Source organism: Dendrobates tinctorius, unplaced genomic scaffold, assembly GCF_039654945.1.
Source record: "Dendrobates tinctorius isolate UK_male_01 unplaced genomic scaffold, ASM3965494v1 ptg000166l, whole genome shotgun sequence".
Taxonomy (NCBI): domain Eukaryota; kingdom Metazoa; phylum Chordata; class Amphibia; order Anura; family Dendrobatidae; genus Dendrobates; species Dendrobates tinctorius.
Window position 1 is genome coordinate 9020651 of NW_027361833.1, and position 19439 is coordinate 9040089.

Here is a 19439-nt window from a genome sequence, read left to right on the forward strand (position 1 = left end):
CGGGCTTAAAAAGCCCAATATACGCATTCGATATAACTCTTTATAATAATGTTTTTTGGTCTAAAAGTTTTTTATATAAAAGTTGCAGTAAACATGCTGCAGGAATATCTCTTTTCAAAGGTTCCTTTTCTACTTTACTAATGACCGCAACAACTTTCACACGTTATCTGTTCGGAAGAATGCTCCTTGCAGACATTTTGTCCACAAGTAGTATAGATACGCTCGGATTTCCTGTCCTTCCTTGCTGGACAAATATAACAACGCTTTCTTTTTTTATCTCTTGGCTCTGGATGTTCCTGAAAATGTATACCACATCGGATCATAGCTTCTGTTGTTTGCCTTTGTAAGCATTTTGTTCTGCTTCTCTCCATCATGTTAGGCATTAAAAGTTCATAGCAAATTTCCGTCAAGAATAGACGTTTCTTGTCCTTCCTGTTGGCATGGAATTCTGGATGAGTTTCACTATAAACAGTATAGGTACTGAGGGCTGACACATCTAGCATATTATAGAAAAGAACTACAGGCCAACGTTTTGTCTGCCTCTTGCACGTATACTCTCCAATCATTTCATCCATCTTGTCCACTCCTCCTTTGGTTTTATTATAATGCAAGATGATTTCAGGTTTCTGTTTCCTGTTATTGGTGTCTATACTTCCATCACGGTGCATTGTACTCAGTAACATCACAGATTTTTCTTTCTTAGCTTTATAAGACACCATTGTCGCTTGATTGCAGAAATCAATTACACTATCATAAAGTTGTCGATGTTGATTGTGCTTCATGATTGGAGGAATTTCTCTGCGGTTTTGCTTCATTGCACCAACAAGTGTAAGTTGTTTCTGAAGCAAAAAATTGCCCAGTTCAAGATTGGTGAAGTAGTTGTCCAATGTTATATTTTTTCCAGAATAGAAAATTGGTTTCGCAAGTGTTTTTACTACATCAGAACATAGGTCTTTCTGGACTGGAGCGTCAACATCTTTGCCACAGTAAATCAGACCATTCATTCCATAATAGCTTGTAGAAGCAGACATCCAGAACATTTTATTACCATATTTAGCAGGTTTGCTGGGCATATACTGAATGAAATTGCAATGTCCCCTAAATGCAAGAAGTTGCTCATCCACTGTCACATTGTCACTAGAATGGTAATGCTTAGTACAGTTCTTGATAAAAAAGATTCCAGATGTAGCTAATGGGGGCTAATTTATCTGTTTCCAACCTGACAGGACGAGTTCTCTTGTCATCCAAACGAAGGCTTCTCCGAATATCCTCAAATCTATTGACTGACATTGTAGCTTTGTAATGTGGATCTGAAAAAGGGTTCATAAAGAGTTCTCTGATAGGAACATCGTATGATTTTGTACTCCCTGCCAGAAGAGTAAGGCCAATATAAGCATACAGTTCCTCTTTTGTTATATTTTTCCATGTTTTTTTTCTTCCTGAAGCGATACGTTTTCCTTCTAAGTTAGTACACAAAACTACCTCATCTACAATATCATCTGAAAAAAATTTACAGAACATATCTCTTTTGGACAAGAATTGTGGAATTCCTACAGTTCCTTGAGCAACTCATATAATATTATATGATGGGGTTCGTCCAAGAACCTCAGCAGTACTGTTCCAAAAAACATTAGTTTTGGATGTTCTATTTGTACGTTCTGCTGGATCCATTACTTCTTCATCATCTGAAGAATCACTGGACGATGAAGTAGAGACATTAGCTGGTGGCATGTACTCTTCATCAGACAAAGAAAGTTCACTGTCTTCATCACTATCAAAAATGATTGCTTCGATTTCTTGATCAGTCAAACCCCTGGATGTAGACTGTGCCATTGTAACCTTAGAAGTCAGTAAACTAAAATGAAAAAAAAAAAGATTACAATCAGGGTTGTACACTCTTTGTTAGTGTGTGTGCTAAGGGTAAAGTGCAGACCCCTCCTCTCACCTTCAGCAGGTCACCACTTTCTTTTAGGTGCAGTAGAAGCTTTTGGATTTTTGGAACTCAGAAAGTTTCTTTTTCAAGAAACAAGAAAACTGACTCCTTCCTCCAAAGTCTCTTCAGCAAGTATCACATAATGAACAGTGTTCAGGACCTATGATGATGTCAGAGACGCATGAAGTTGTGAGGGAGCCTACTTCACAAGATCACATGACCATGTAGTCAGGCAGAATTCACACTCTTCATAGCAACAGCAGAGTCATAAAGACTGAGTCAAAGTCTTCCCCAGCAACAGTGAAGACAAAAAGACTTAGGACCACATGTAAACCTAGTAAAGGCCTAAAAGGCCCCAGGTATGTGAATATGGGGTATTCACAAAAAAGAGTTGTTATACCGAAATGCCTGTAACATAAAAATAAATGAACAACTGGAAATGACAAACAACTATATACCTGAGGAACGCCTAGAGTTTCAAAATTCTAACTAAAGTAATCTTGCAGAAAATAGAAAACAATTAACAGGGCGGGCCTGCAAGGCCCCAGGTATGTGTTCTAGGGTTAACAGAAGGATGCTCACGGTTGGATACATCCATGTTTCTTCTTTTCCAAGACCTTCACACCAGCGGAGAGGAACTATTCCATCGGAGACTGGGAGTTTTTGGCCATGAAGATAGTCTTCTCTGAGTTGAGACATCTCCTAGAGGGAGTTTGGTATCCCTTTCAGATCTTTACTGACCACAAGAATCTGCTTTACTTGCATATGGCCCAGCGGCTGAATTCTCGCCAGATGGTCCTTATTCTTTTCCTGATTTAATTTTACTCTTCATTTTCTCTCCAGGTAGAAGAATTTGCCAGTAGCAGATAGGCCCTGGGAGATGGTTAGGATGGATTTTATTGTGGAATTGCCCAAGTCTCGCAACAACATGGTTATTTGGGTAGTCACCACCCATTTCTCCAAAATGGTCCATCTGGTTTCTCTTCCACGCATACCTTCAGCACAGGCATTGGCGGTACTTTTTGTAAATCATATCTTCCGCCAAGATTGTCAGCGATAGGGGTCCCTAATTTGCATCTCGGTTCTGGAGGCAGCTTTGTCGGCTGTTAAGCATAGAGCTCAACCTCTCTTCAGCGTACCATCCTGAGAAGAATGGGCTGGTGGAGAGGGCCAACCAGACTCTTATCTTCAGATCCTATGGTGGTGGATTGGGTTGTGGAGGCACTTGACATCTGGTATCGCATGCAGGATGCTCTTAAGGCCTCTGTGGAGTGAATGAGGGTCTCCGCCTATGCGAATTTTCGTCCCGCTCCGGTTTTTGCCCCTGGCGATTTAGTGTGGCTCTCTACTTGTAACATCAGGCTGCTGGTAGAGTCCATTCAATTTGCTGCCCACTATTTGGGCTCATTCAAGGATCTGGAACAGGTGAATCCTGTGGTATATTGTCTCAGCCTTCCTCCACATATATGACCCGGTCTTCCGGGACTCCTGCCAGAAGCTCGGATACATCCTCAGACAATTTCAAGGTCAATGCCATTATTGGGTTCAAGGTGGTGCTGGAAGGGTCATGGGCTAGAGGTTAGGACCTGGGAGCTGATTGAGTACATTCATGCCCCCAGCTTATCTCAGCTTTTGAGCATGGCGAATGCTACCAGGGGAAGCAATGTTAGGCACCAGGATTTTCCCGCTGCACAAGATAGATCCCAAGCCTTGTCTGCCCCTGTGGTCTCTCATTCTGCTTCAATCACAATGGAGGCTGCTTAGCAAAGACATCAGCTCTCAGCGTCCTGCTCAGGCCCCTGTGGTTCACTTGGTACAGCTGGTCTTCCAGCCAAAGCTATGGTAACCAGCAATAAACTGCAGCTAACCAATGCTCTGGAGACTAAGTCCAGAAATCACTGTACTGAGCATGTTTGTGGGGTGGCAACCTCTCATTAGTGGTCGGTTGTCAGCTGCTCAGGTGATGTGTCAGTTCCGGCTGGACACTACCACGTACTGGGCACTACCACGGCAGTTTTCACTCAGTAACATCCACTGCTACTTGTTTCTGGAAAACACCCATTGAGTCAAAATCATCACTACACCTGTAAATACATCCCAAAGGGGTATAATTTAAATAATAGGGTCACTTGAGGGGGATTCTGCCCTTCTAGCCCTTAGGGGCTCTGTATATGGAGTTCGCAAACTATTCTAGGAAAATCTAAGCTCCAGAAGGCAAATAGCGCTCTGTTCCTCCTGAGTCTTGCCGTGTGGCTAGCATTACTGTACAGTCAGCAAGGTCCTGTCTGACTGGACTTAAGCGGAGCATATAAAAGGGACTTTGGGGTGAACTTTGGCTTGCTAAGATCCTCTATGCTTTATGTGTGTCAGTGGATATGTTACCACTCTGTGTGCACGTGTGCCACATCTAGCATGGTGATTGTGTGTCTAGGCAGGCAGTGTAGGGTGGGAACTTCTGCTGGGCTTAGCACCTGACTCCAGGCATCCTAAGTCACATGTGCTGTTTAGCACAACTGAGTGTCAGAGCAAGCTCAAACATCAGCCTAGACTCTCCTAGCTATAGGGACCCGAACTAGCATCATTATTTACTATACACCTGTGAAGCCTAACAGGGTATAGCTTAAAGTGCTCTGTTATTGTACCACTCTATGGAGCAACCGAGCAGGTACTTTTGCACTCTTTCCACATGGAGTGAACTTTAACTCCATGTGTTTACGGTGCTTGCACGCAGCATTGCGCCGCCATTGTTTATTAGCTGTGGTTTCTCCATCACCGCACGGTGGACCCTGGGTTGCGATCCCACCTCCTCATAATTTATATTTGATGCGATCCGCAAACCCTTACAACCAGTGGATAAACTGTTGCAAATAGCAATAACAGCTGTTCAGGAAACTTTTGATGCTTGTGGTGCAGTAGCCAACAAGTAGTTTGCAAAAAATAGAAACGTAGCAATAACTGTTTCCTTTGGTGAAAATAAGTCCTTTATTTCTATTCATACGGACATTCAAAGCGGCATAGCAGTGTGTGAGGGGAGATATGCAGGGAGAAGAATTTACATAAGGGACTTCTTTTCACTACAGGAAACAGTGCTGCCTTCCTATATTTTTTCATGTTTGTCAGTGTTTTGATTGACAGCTTGGACATCCAATCTGAGACTAGGAGGTGCTGGTTTTCTCCAAGTGTTCATTGTCCCATGTGATGCTCTGCTATTTAGCTGGGCTGTTAATCCCAGACCTCTGCCAGAAATTCAGCTCTGTGTGATTTGTCTCACTGTGCCTTATGTTCTGTTTGTTGATATTTGGACTTTGTTCTGACCATTCATTTGCTTAACCCCTTTCTTCTGATTCGCTATCTTCCTGGCATTTTGATCTTGAACTGTTAATTGACCACGCCTTTGTCTCTTTCCTCTGTTTATGACATTCCTGGCTTTTGATCTCACATTCCTTGACTATTATTATTATTATTATTATTATTATTTTTTATAGCGTCATTTATTCCATGGCACTTTACATGTGAAAAAGGGGCATATGTAGACAAGTACAATAAACATGAGCGATACAAGGCACACACAAATATAGAGGGAGAAAGGACCCTGCCCACGGGGGCTCACAGTCTACAGGGGATGGGTGAGGATACACTAGGAGGGGGTAGAGCAGGTCATGCGGTGGTTCATTAGACTGAAGATCACTGCAGGTTGTAGTCTTGTCGGAAGAGGTGGGTCTTCAGATTCCTTTTGAAAGTTTATGTGGTGGGCAAAAGTCTGATGTGTTGGGGTAGAGAGTGCCAGAGTATGGACGAGGCATGGGAGAAGTATTGTATGCAGTTGTAGGAAGAAGAGATAAGAGGAGAGTAGAGAAGGAGATCTTGAGAGGATCAAAGGTTGTGTGTAGGAAAGTACTGGGAGACCAAGTCACAGATGTATGGAGGAGACAGGTTGTGGATGGCTTTGTATGTCACAGTTAGGCTGGAGTCAGACACAATGTATAAAAATACGGTCCGTATTTTATGTTCATAATATGCAGAAATGTTCCCTTAACAGTGATCCGTATGTCATCTGTTGGCAAGGCTAGGATGCGATTTTTGCGCATGTAAGCATCCGTATGACATCCGTATTGCATCCATATGCCGAGATTTTCTCACCGGCTTGCAAAATGGACATATAATGGATTTCAATGACAGGTTGTGTCAAGCTAACGACAGGCTAAAGCTAATGACAGGTTAAAACACAAATGAAAGAATAGATATAGACACTTACAATACATATACTGTATATACATTATATATATATACATATATACTGTATATATATATATATATATATATATATACAGGGTGGTCCAAAAGTAGGTGAACAGAAAATAATAACATTTATTTTGATTTTTATCTAAAATTATATTTACTAACACAAGCATAACATTGACAATTAAATTTTATTCTGAACAATAATACAAAAGCCCTTAAATTTTATCAACGCAGGTGCTCAAACTGTTTTCCATCACAATTTGCACAGCTTTGAAGTCTGCCTCTTACACATCGACAAACATTTTTGCACAAGTCTCTTTGGGTATTAATTTCTTGAATTGCATCTCTTATGTAATTTTTCAAATCACTGACACTTTTTGGTTTTCGACTATAAACTTTGTCCTTGAGACTCCCCAAAAGAAAAAATCCATTGTGGTCAAGTCTGTTGAACGTGCCGGCCAATCAAGTGGACCTCTTAGGCCAATCCATTGATTAGGAAATGTTTCATCAAGATACTCACAAACTACTCTTGAATAATGTGGAGGGGCCCCATCTTTTTGGAAATAAAGGTCATTTGAATTTGGCTGTTGCTGTAAGTGGGGAACAACTTGATTCATTATAATTTTGAGATACTTATCTCCTGTGACTGTTCCATAAAAAAAATCGGCCAAAAACACCAAAACTTGAAATATCACCCCAAACATTGACACCAGGCTCATTTAGTTGTTGCTTTAATGTTAAATGCATGCTCTCATTATACCAGTAAATACAATTATGTCTGTTAATATGGCCAGATAATTTGAAAGAAGCTTCATCACTCCACATAATGTTATCTAAAATTACTGGAGTTTCTTCAATTTCGTTAAGCATAATCTCACTGAATTGCAGCCGCCTGTCTGGATCATCCTCCAATAAACCATGAATTAGACGTGGACGATAAGCTTTCCACCCAATAGATGTCAGGATTTGCATGATGGAAGCTTGTGAATTTCCCAATTCTAAAGAGACACTTCTGGTGGACTTTTTTGGACTCTGAACAAATGTTTCAGCAACAAGTTGTTTATTATTTTCTGTACAGGCTGTTTTGGGTCGACCAGTTTTCAGAGCATTAAGGATTGAGCCAGTGGCATCAAATTTGTCAGGAATGCGGTAAATGGTTTGTCTCTTTGGGGCTTGAGTACTAAATGTTTCAACCCAATTTGCTCTAACTGTTTCAGCATTTTGAGATTTCCAATACTCTTAAAATCCATTTTCTTTGATCTGTATTTAAATTATTTGCCATTATGGGTTATCTGAATCATCTGAAAAGAAAAAAGATTTGGGAGAGATTTATCTGTGAAAACTGGATCTGTGAAACTGACTCAGTTGCCCTTAGCAACCAATAAGATTCCACCTTTCATTTTCCAAAGAGTCTGTGAACAATGAAAAGTGGAATCTGATTGGTTGTTAAGGGCAACTGAGTCAGTTTCACTTTACACCATGTTTGATAAATCTCCCCCTTCATAACCCTATTACACATACTGTCCACCTACTTTTGGACCACCCTGTATATATTCATGTCATTGAGACACATATATATATATATTTATATTTCATAGAGTTCTACATAGCATAATAGCCGCTAAATCAATTGCCAGCCTCTGTAAAATCATTACAAAACCCGACATGAAATGACACATGGTTTACATACAGTAAACCATTTCATTTCATTTAGTTTTTTATATGTATTTGACTAATAATTAAATTAGGGTATGTGTGTAAAATTTTGGACATGTTGGTGTTAAATTAACGGGTAAATACGTTGAAAAAAAATTCCATGGGCTCCCGTGGTAATTTCTCCGCCAGAGAGAGAAAGCCAGTGAGTGAGGGCAAATATTAATAGTGTAGAGAGGGACCATTGTGTTTGCCCCCCCCGGCTAAAAAATTCTGCCCCCAGAAAAGGCGCATCTATAAGATGCGCCTTTTCTGGCACTTAGCATCTCTATTCCCATTGCCTTTAGCCATGGCTCATGGGTTAATAATAATGGGTTAATGTCACCTTGCTATTGAAAGGTGACATTAAGCTGGATTAATAATGGAGAGGTGTCAATAAGACACCTATCCATTATTACTCCTATAGTAGTAAAGGGTTAAAAAAGATAAACACACATTAATTAAAAAGTCTTTTAATGAAATAATCGCACAAAGTTTTTGACCAAATTTATTATTCTGCTAATCCAACAGAATCCCTTGTTGTCCTGTAAAAAAAACAAAAAAAAGAAACAATATCCATACCTCTCCGCCATTCAGTCAGGTCCCTGACTGCAATCCATCACAAGAGGTTAACCAGTTTACAACAGGGACCAGTGCTAATGCTACCAGCCCCACTGTAAACCACTGCAGAATGAATTAATTAATCTCTGTGTAGGTGCCCTAGCTGACCGAGGATGAACTAATAAGCATGGGAAAGTTTCTGAACTTTTTCCCACGCTGTCAGTTCACCTCCGGTCAGCCAGGGACTCCGCGCAGCCTCAGTGAGGTCAGCGGTAGTCAATGAGGCTGCGCGGATATATATATTTGTGTGTCTCAATGACATGTAAATACAGTATATATATATATGTATTCAATGTGTATATATCTATTCTTTCAATACTTTATTAAACATGTCAGTGTGATTTTACAGTATAGTGCACTGAATTGCCGGCTTTTGTTAAAGGACATGTATTTCTCACAAGTTACACGTCTGGTCCATGTGTAATCCATAGTTTTCTCGCCCCCACAGACTTGCATTGGTGTATTACGGGCGTAATACGCTGACAATCGCAGCATGCTGCGATTTTCTCAGCCCATATAATATGGCCGAGAAAAAATCAGCTGATGGGAGCTGCCCCATAGATTAACATTGGTCCGAGTGCTATGCGATATTTTCTCGCATAGCACTCGTCCGTATTTCTCGGTAGTGTGACCCCGGCCTTAGGGTTTTGAACTGGAGTCTCTGGACAATAGGCCCATTCTAGCTGCCATAAAGACAAATGCAGCTGGTAAAGCAGGCCACTTACTTTCTGCTTGACTTTTTGTAAGGGGTAACAAAATATATTACAAGAATGAGGTGTGACTTTCAGATTCATTAGACATATCAGTCTGTATGCATTTGGATGGCACTAGAGAAGAAACTGAATAATTCATCAGTTTCTGCAAATTTTCCACAAAAATTAGATTTACAGCACATAAATTTGTGTGAATCACAATACTAAAAAGCTTGTAATTGCTCTTAAAATACATGTGGAGAGGAGACAGAGAACCCTGTTGGCCATAAGAGCTCACACTCTTCAGGTGAGAGAGATAAGACCCCTGCTGACCATAAACGCTTACATTCTACAGAAGAGAGAGAGAGGACTCCACATGCCTTAAGAGCTTAGATTTTATAGGTTAGAGACTGGGCCCTGCTGCCCATAAAATTTACAGATGTCAGGAGAGAAAGAAAGGACTGTGGTGATCAAAAGAGCTTACACTCCACAGATGAGAGAGAAAAGATCACTTCTGAGCATAAGAATAATAACTTATACTCTACAGAAGAGAGAGAGAGAAAAAGGACCCCAGTGGCCATACAAGCTTAGATTTTACAGGTAGTGAGTGGGCCCTCCTGACCATAAGGGTTTACATTCTACAGGTAAGAGGGAGACTTAACCAGTGACCAGGGAGAAGGAAAATTACTCAGACTAAGCTGAAACTCCTAAACCCTTCATCCAATTTTAATGTGGATACCCTCAAATGAAAGCTGAAAGTCTGAACTTCAACTGCATCTGAATTGTTTTGTTTAAAATTCATTGTGGTAATGTCTAGAACCAAAATTAGAAAAATGTTGCCTCTGTCCAAATATATATGGACCTAACTGTATGTAAATGATTCTCCTACAATTTAATGACAACAAAATTCTTGCCTTAGACAGCATTGTAAGTGTTCAGGATATTACTAACACCTTTGTGAAAGAAGAAATAGGCTGACACATGGCCAAAATATGTACCTTTAAAGGATAGGATGCGGATTTCTCTGCTTGAAGCTGATACCCCTTAGACAATATACCTTCCACATGTGGCCTTTTAGCTGCTATAGCATCCTCTGTTTCCTAAAATAGGGAAAAAAATAATCAACATTTAGAATTACAATAGAATGTTAATATATTTGTAGAATTAATGCTATGATTTCAACTAATTGGAAATGAAGGTAAGATTGATATCACATTCATAGCATCTACATGCTTTTTGCAATAAAAAGTAGTAAATTGTTATATGTGTGCATAGAAAGTGATAGAATGAGATAAAGAGAGAGGACGAGAGAGAATGATGTGCTCTTGAAATCTGAGCACTCTGATATAACCTTATTGTTTGCTTTTTGCAATTAAAGATATTGAAATGCCGAAGTAAGAACAAATCAAGTCACAGAAGATCTATCACCAGCAATTTTGAACATCTTAATTTGTCAAAGAGAAACATTTTAAATACATAAAACATTAACAAACTTTAATAATAGATTCTTAAAAGGCCATTTGCCAGTGGGAAGTGGAAATCATGACAGATTTTGCCTGTCAAGTAGCAATTTTTCCAAAGGTCTACAGAAAAATGTGACAGTGCATTAGTATTTAGACATTAGCATAAAACTTGTATTCTACATCAACTAATCTGAGTGTCTTGAGATCACTTATTTCCTTACATGTTTAGCAATTATTATAGTATAATTTGTGTTTTATGATTAGGGGGATAAAAAAATACTTTTTTTGTGTCAAAGTACCAAATAACTACAACTAAAGTTCCTTTTCTATGTATTTATTTTTACATTCAAGGAGGTTTCTGTGACATTGTTTTTTTCTCTATGGGGCTAAAAATTTGCCAGCAAGTTGTTGCTAACTACCTGTCTGTTCTGCTCTACGCCTACCTCTAGAGGCTCAGAGCAGTCACAGTACAACGATTCTGGTGACTTCATATCAACAAAGCAGCTTCTTCTCTTCCACTCTACTCTGTTGATGAGATATCACTGCAGATGTCAGCAGGCTCTGCAACTCCTAATTGCAGGGAGTTGGCTGTGAAAAAGCAGGACGACAGCAATAACGTTTTGTTGGCAGAGGAGATTGGATGTAAAAGAACTGCCTCTGTCGATAAGAGGTCCAATGACCATAACCGCTCTGATCCAGAAGAGATTGGCGCAGGAGAGAATAGGCAGGTAGTTAGCAATTACCTGCCAGTAAGTTCTTAGGGTACCGTTACACTTAGCGATGCACCAGCGATCCCGACAACGATATGGATCGCTGGTGCATCGCTTAGTGGTCGCTAGTGAGCTGCCACACAGGCAGGGTTCGCTACTTACCTGTCAGACGAGGTGATCCTGACGTCCTCCCACCCGCGTCTATGTGTCGCTCGTCAGCGCCACAGGAAGCCCAGCAGGAAGCGTCTGACGAGAAATGATCCAGGACGTTCTCGCGCGACCAGCGATGAGCAGCGGGGGAGCCGGTCAAAGGTAAGTATCAGACATAGCGATATCGCTAGCAATATCGCTGCTACGTCACAAAATCGGTGACGTTACAGCGATATTGCTAGCGATATCGCTATGTGTAACAGGGGCTTTAGCCCTATAGAGAAAAGAGCCCAAAGTCCCAGATAGCCTTTTTTAAATGAATTGTTCTCACAGTGTCATGCAGTCACAAGACCCACCAGACCACATTAGTGCTTCTAAGTATTACCACATCAGAAGGTCACATAAATTTGAAGAATACATTTCTCCTAATAAAAGAGACATCCAATGTAACTGAAGTAATATCCTGAAGTGGCAACATGATACAGTCAGTGGAATGCACTGTGCATTGGAATTGGGGGATTTTTACTGTACAGCTCTGGGTAGTGTAAGAGTAATGAACTAACTGCTTACCTAGTCTGCCAACCAATACCCGTCCTTCCATGTAGTTTCTAATACTTTTTGCTCATAAATCCAGTAAGTGGCTACCAGCACAGAATGCTTGTCTGTCTTATCTTCCCTTTCTTCCCTTCCCTTGAATCTACAGAAGTACGGTATGTATACAGTATTTTGCTTTACTGTGGATACCATGGTAGCATGAAAAGGCATGGGAATGGCATCCTGTCATGTAACTTCCATCAAGAGAACACATTCATAAGAGTTACGGCTTTTAGAGGATTTTCTATATAACATGGCAGTGCAGCTGCTGGAGTGGCATAATAATTTTACTAAAGTGACATTTCAATTTACATTTCCAAGCTTTGCGATTGGGGTCAAAACCTTGAATAGAGCCAGAGAGAGAATGGCACTTGCAGACTCCCTTCTTTACATTTTTCAAGTCTACTAATAAAAATAATCTTTATTTTTATATAGCGCTAACCTATTCCGCAGCACTTTACTGTTTGCACACATTATCATCAGTGTCCCCGATGGGGCTCACAATCTAAATTCCCTATTAGTATGTCTTTTTGAATGTGGGAGGAAACCGGAGAACCCGGAGGAAACCCACACAAACACGGGGACAACATACAAACTCCTTGCAGATGTTGTCCTTGGTGGGATTCGAACCCAACCACTGAGCCACCGTGCCGCCAGTCTAAGGAATAGACTGCACAAAAGCTTGTGGGGCTCATCATCATCATGATGTGGAATGGATATGAGCAATGTTATATCTGAGGTGCTGGGCAGCATGTGCCAAGACTTACTGTATGTTAATGAGGAACACTAATATACAATTAGAAACAGGGCAACCTAGGAATTTTTTTTTGGCATTGTGTTCATGTACTTGCATTCCCTTTTATGAAGTTTTTCAAGCTGGCTGTGGCCATTTTTTTTTGCTTAATCCACTCTGTTGGTGTCAAATTGTGCCAATCAATTTGCAACAACCCAGTCCAGCGGAAAGGTAAATAATCTGTAGCCGAGGGGTGAGAACTCTGCTAATTGACTCCTAACTGCCAGCATCAGTGGCACTTCTTTGGTTAGCTGCCCTGGCACAATGTACATGTATGACACACCACAAATATAACAGTGCACCAGACTAGCTAATCAAAAGAGGAGCCTGTGATGTCATTAGTTCCATTGCCGCAGATTCCTGAACTGGCCATTGGACCAGGTGTTGCAAATCAGTTTGCACTAACTGACTGTCTAACACAGAAGATGGTGATCCTAACAGCTAATTGAACCTAAAATAATTACATTTTTATATATTATGTTTTAGTTAACAATATAAAACGTATTGTGTTGCATTTACTCAGTGTAAGCAAATCTACATTGAGGTCAAAATCCCCTATATAAAATTTCCTTTTTTTATGGTAAAACATTTTGATATTTTACAGGCCGACATATTCCAACTTGTTCAATGAGCAGTGGCTTGAATGGGCAGCTTAATGGTTCCTAGACTTTAAAAAAATGATGGATCAATAGTTGCATCCTAAATGCTGGTTTTCTACTAAAATGATGTCAGATATTGTGGTAAGCTTATCTGCTGTTATATACTGCGTTTTTGTTTTGTTTGCACTTTTAAATGTCATTGATCTTAGTATTTTTTTAGCAATGTGACCTCCGTTTGGTGGCATTTATTTTTCCTTTGCAAGGTCAATAACACCAAGCATACTACTGAACTTGTCTGATATTGCACATGGGTGCAGCATATCTAAACAGCAACTATTGAACTTTCCTTTCTTTTTGTCAAAGGAACATTGGAGTAGGTGATATTGTCTTAATTTTTTTTCAAAATAAGAAAGAAAGCAATGGTAACTTCCAAGAAATAAAAGGAAAACATGAATAGTTAAGCCCTGGACTTATCTGTCAGTCACCTACCTAGAAATTAAGGCTGATAGATGGAAAAGAAAACATTGTGCATGCAGTTACTTTTTCTCATTTCCATCATGCTGGGGAATTTTCTTTTATTTATTGACAATTAGGTTTACCAGACCCTATCCACATACCTAATTCCCAGCCTAAGTGCAAACTGTCAGTTCCTTAATGAAGTGATTGACAAGAGAAGAAAACCTATACAACTCTACGATGAAAGAATTTATCTGACCATTCTCTTCTGTCTTCCACCCCAACAAATGCTCATATGATACAGTACTCATGCAGCTTGGTTTATTTGTATATTGATTGCTACGCTTAAATAGGTGGGATTTATGGAAATAAATAGAGATGTTCTTCTTGTCAGTGTTTATTTTTTGATGAGTTTTGCATTTGAAGGGAAATTACAGAAGTTTTTGAGATTTTTTAAGCAATTTTTTAAAGCAAGCATAATTATATTATAATATATTTAAAATTACATGAGTATTAATATTTTATTATTATTTTTATACCTTTTGGACAATAAAATCACTGTGAGTGTCAAATTAATGTTAGCTTGGGTAGCAGGTGGAGGTTCAGAGCTATAGTTTTCAATGTTAATATTTTAGGATATTTCCCCATTTTTTATTGCATTTTTATGTGTTGTAAGATAAATAAAATAAAGCAATTATGTCATTTTTTTAAGGTTTTTGAATCACTTTCTCTGTTAATTTTATTTTATGGGTCATTTCGCTTACAATATCACATTTATACAGTTTTTATTTGTTTTACCCAATGAAAATAACTTTTGACAAGGCATAATATGTGACTTGAGATTTCATATCTAGGGACCATTCATTCTTAGGCCCCTGGCTACATTAAAAAGCATCAGCACCCAAATATCATGTCATTGGGAGCCATTGTAGTCAGAATGAGACTCTAGTAACTCAACATCAAATAAAGGATTACTGATCGGGATCTGAGTTATTTCTTATCCCAGTAATTATATCAGGAGCCCAGCAATGTATTATTTATTTATTTCAAAATGGAATTGAATGAAATGTTGGCTGCAGATTTGTGGTTCATTCAATTCTATAGGAGTTCTGAAAAAAGCAAGAAAGTTTTGCAATAGACTGGTAGTACATACAAAAATATGCATGCAATACACAGCTAGACTTGCCAGTTCCAGAGAGAAGTCCACCATTTATTGTGACTTTGAGACTCACAGGGGATCTTCAAGCAACAACATGGTTCTTTTCCATTTTTATCTTTTTGGTTGATTTTTAAGTAGTCCATTAAGGGCCCTATACACATAGTGATATCGCTAGCGATATCGCTAAAGCATCACCGATTTTGTGACGCAGCAGCGATATCACTAGCGATATCGCTACTTGTGATACTCACCTCCGACTGGCTCCCCCGCTGGTTACCGCTGATCACTCGAGATCGGCCTTGTCCATTTTTCGTCATCGGCTTCCTGCTGGCGCCGACGAGCGAGCCATGGACGCAGGCGGAAGATGGTCACACTCGTCGCGTCTGACAGGTGAGTACGACCGCCAACCGCTGCTGCATCGCTAGTGAGATCTGCCTGTTTGGCAGCTCACTAGCGACCATTTAGCGATGCACCAACGATCCTGACCAGGTCATATCGTGGTCGGGATCGCTGGTGCATTGCTAAATGTAACGGGGCCTTTAGTCGCAATACAGTCAAAAGTTTCCTAAACAAATTTGAAAAACTCCAAATTGTTTCAAATTTGTGTTATTTAAAATATGTTTCTAGATCTAAACAAGAAGCTTACACTAACAGTTATACTAATATAAAATACTATATTCATGAAACTAGTATTTTCTGATTCTTAAGACAGACAGACTTTACTGCATTATTGTAATATAAGGCAGTGATATCATTATATTATTTAAAAATAAAAAGAAATGTGTTAAACTTGCCATAAATAATAATTTTAGCCCATTTATTTCTTATTTATGGGTAATTATAATTGAAATTCCTCTATATGGAGCTATTTGTGAATTAGCAAATGAGCAGTCTGCAAATTTATTCAAAAACAGGCTAATTAAAATGAATTTAGGAAAGTACAGTGTGCTCCCTCATTAATGCAGAGCAGAATGGAAAGTTAATATTATTTACACCAATTGAACCATACTTTCTTATTATAGTTTGAGGCATTATATTCAAACTGTTATAGCTGTAAATATTTTGATTAATGTAAACTATACATACCCTTTTTCTTTTTTTGACTAAAATAAATCTTTATATTAGCTTAAACAAGGTAAGTTTAAAATAAAGAAATTAAAATGCTCTAAGGGAGTCTGTCAACTCCAAAACTGAAATTGAACTATTTAGACATTCATATAGGGGACTTATATAGAATTATATTTACACTGCAGATTTTACAAACACCTTTTGAGAGCTTAGGTGGACCCTTGTTATGTCCAAGGGCAGGGTGCACAGTTCTGCCCTCTCAATTACCATCATCTGCGCCTCCCTTTATGGCATTTAATAAGGATTGCTTTGGAGCACAGCCTGATCTACGTCCCCAATGCCGCATGAAGTGACACTGCCGGGTGAGAGTGCTAACATCTTTCTTGTGTGTAGTGGTCACTTGCTGTGCATAGAATCAAACAGCAGTGAGCAGCTGATATAGACAGGAGAGGGTGAGGAGAATATGTGTGCATGCATTCGGGCCGTTCATGCCAGTGTGTGCTCATTGTCATTCCGCTCCAGTATGTAGCGTTTTTTTCAACATGTAAGCAAGGCTAAGAGGTTGAAAGCATAAGAATTGGGGTATAGAAAAATGGAAACAGGAGCTCATCGCTGATGAGTAGTGTTGAGCATTCCGATACTGCAATATTGAGTATCGGCCGATATTCGCTGTATCGGAGTTCCGATACTGAGTTCCGATACTTTTAGAATATCGAATACCGAAATCGGAAGTTCCCATAATGCAATAAGCCTTTTTATTCAGTCAATGAGGAATCCTAAGTAGTGTGGGCACATCCTGTTATGCATGTTAGGCATGTTAACTAATGGCATGGCTGTGAATGGCTGCGAGCAGACCACCCAGCTGCTCCTCCACCAGACACAAGCTGAACAGTGATCTGTGGAAAGTGAAACTAGTGAGGGAGTAGGAAATGATCAGTTCTCATTTCAATGCCAGAACACCCCCTCCGGACGTTTATCTTAGAAACAAGAGATGATATATTGGAAACCGTGCCGACTAGCCACAGAAGGTAAATTACTTATTGCCAGCATTCTGCAGCCCAGATATGCACTGAGATTATGTGAAAACCCTGGACAACCCGGTTAACATAGTCAATATCTTTGTAACACCGAACGTCTTAAAAAAGATTAATTCCTGCTATTCCATTTGATTGGGCTAAACCTCTATGCCTTTAATGTCTCCTCCACCTCCCCCACTACATTCTACATTATTCTTAGTTGTCTTCCTTCATGTAGAATTAACCTACAAGGAAAGTAAGGGGTTTTTTTTCATTCCGATATTTGTGTCCCATTGACTTGCATTGGTTTACGGTATCGGAATCGGCGATATCCGATATTTTTGGAGTATCGGTCTGATCCAATCCAATCCGATATTTCCCGATATCGGAAGGTATCGCTCAACACTACTGATGAGTCAAAATGTAAAGTATTTAACTGCAATAGAAGACAATTTTTTTTAAGTGTCTGTAGGTAATGATGAAGCAGGATGGAGGTACAATACACGATTATGCTGCATTTCAGCAAATGAAGTTTGGGATTTGGTCAAGATTAATAAGGTTCTCCAAGCTGAGAATTATACATCATGTAATACCATCATGTAATATCTGATTAGCTACAAATAAATACAGCAGCAGGACAACAACCCTAAACAAACATTCAATGTCAATAAGAACTATCTTATAGCTTATAGAAGAACAGGAAGCCTGAAAGTGATGGAATGGCCCCCAAAGAGCCTTGACATTAACATCATCAAGTCAAAGGTTGCTTGAAGAGACATAAAGATTCACACAAGTCTACATCCACACAAGATGTACAGAAAAAACATCCACACAGAGTTTTTTTACAAAAGCTGAGAGCAAGTATACCTGTAAGAGTTGATGATTTTATGCTGTTTTGAAAGCTATAGGTGGCCCACCAAGTATTGATTCAATTTTGATCTCTCTTTTGCTTATTCACTAATTTGGTTTTAATTAAAAAAAATGCACTATTACACTTACAGTTTTAAAGCATTTGTACTTTGCTGCATTTTTTCACACCTGCCTAAAACATTTGCAGAGTGCTATATATATATATATATATATATAGGCTACAAATTAGGAAAAATTTGGGGAAAATAACTATTTGATACCCTGCCAATTTTGCAAGTTTTCCCCACCTACAAAGAAAGGAGAGGTCTGTAATTTTTGTCTTGGGTACACTTCACCTGTGTCAGATCTGGAGACTGACTACTCTGCTCCAGGACATTGAAAAGCTTCTTGCGAAGCCACTCCTTACTTTCCTTGACTGTGTGCTTTGGGTCATTGTCATGCTTGAAGACCCAGCCATGACCCATCACCATCCTCTTATGGAGGAAAGGAGGTTGTTGGACAAATTCTTACTATACATGACCCCTTCCATCCTCTCTTAAATATAATGCAGTCCACCTGTCCTCTTTGAAGAAAATCACCTCCAAGTATGATGCTTCCCCCACCATGCTTCATGGTTGGGTGTTGTGAGTTCATTTTCCCCTTCGTCACTGAGGTCTGGTGAACTCCCTATTCTGGTGAAGGAAGGTAATGAGCCTGATTATCAGGCACCTGAGCCTAATGAGGATGACTGGCTGAGTGGAGTCACTGACTGGATATAATGCTGCCGACGCCCTTCTGCCCTGTGGGTGATTTCTCTGTGGACTTCTAGGACACCAGTCTGATTCCTGCTTCCCTAAAGCTACGTTTTCTGTTGGTGGTGTTCAACCTAAGTTTCTTCTGGCAATTACTCTGATCTGCTCCCTGTCCACATTTTCCGCCAAGGCTTTTGTGGATTCGGGAGCAGCGCTAAACCTAATGGACTTGGATTTTGCTAAACGTTGTGGATTTCCGATGACACCTCTGCAGACGCCTATCCCTTTGAGGGGGATTGATGCTACTCCTTTGGCTAAAAATAAACCTCAGTTTTGGACCCAGGTGGTCATGCGGGTCGCCCCAGACCATCAAGAAAATTGCAGATTTTTGGTGTTGCATGGTCTGCATGATGCCGTTGTTCTGGGGTTTCCCTGGATGCAAATTCATAATCCAGTTTTGGATTGGAAGTCTGTGTCTGTGGTCAGTTGGGGTTGTCGGTGTGCCTTTAGTGAGGCTCCGGTTTTTTCCACCTCTCCTCAGTCGCATGATGTTCCTGACTATTTGGCGGACTTTTATGATGTATTTAGTGAGAATGGGTCTGCATCCTTGCCTCCTCATAGGAGTTATGACTGTGAAATTGAACTGAGCA

General features: G+C 39.8%; 1 protein-coding gene across 8 annotated transcripts in view; it reads right to left on the minus strand.

The window, feature by feature from the left end:
• The window catches only part of DMD (dystrophin), a 3834938-nt gene that overhangs the window by 1415638 nt on the left and 2399861 nt on the right, over nt 1-19439 (minus strand). For all 8 annotated transcript variants that reach the window (XM_073550686.1, XM_073550687.1, XM_073550688.1 and 5 more), the window contains one exon: nt 10179-10280. In XM_073550686.1, the coding sequence (XP_073406787.1) occupies nt 10179-10280 (102 nt within the window). The remainder of the gene's footprint in view (nt 1-10178; nt 10281-19439) is intronic.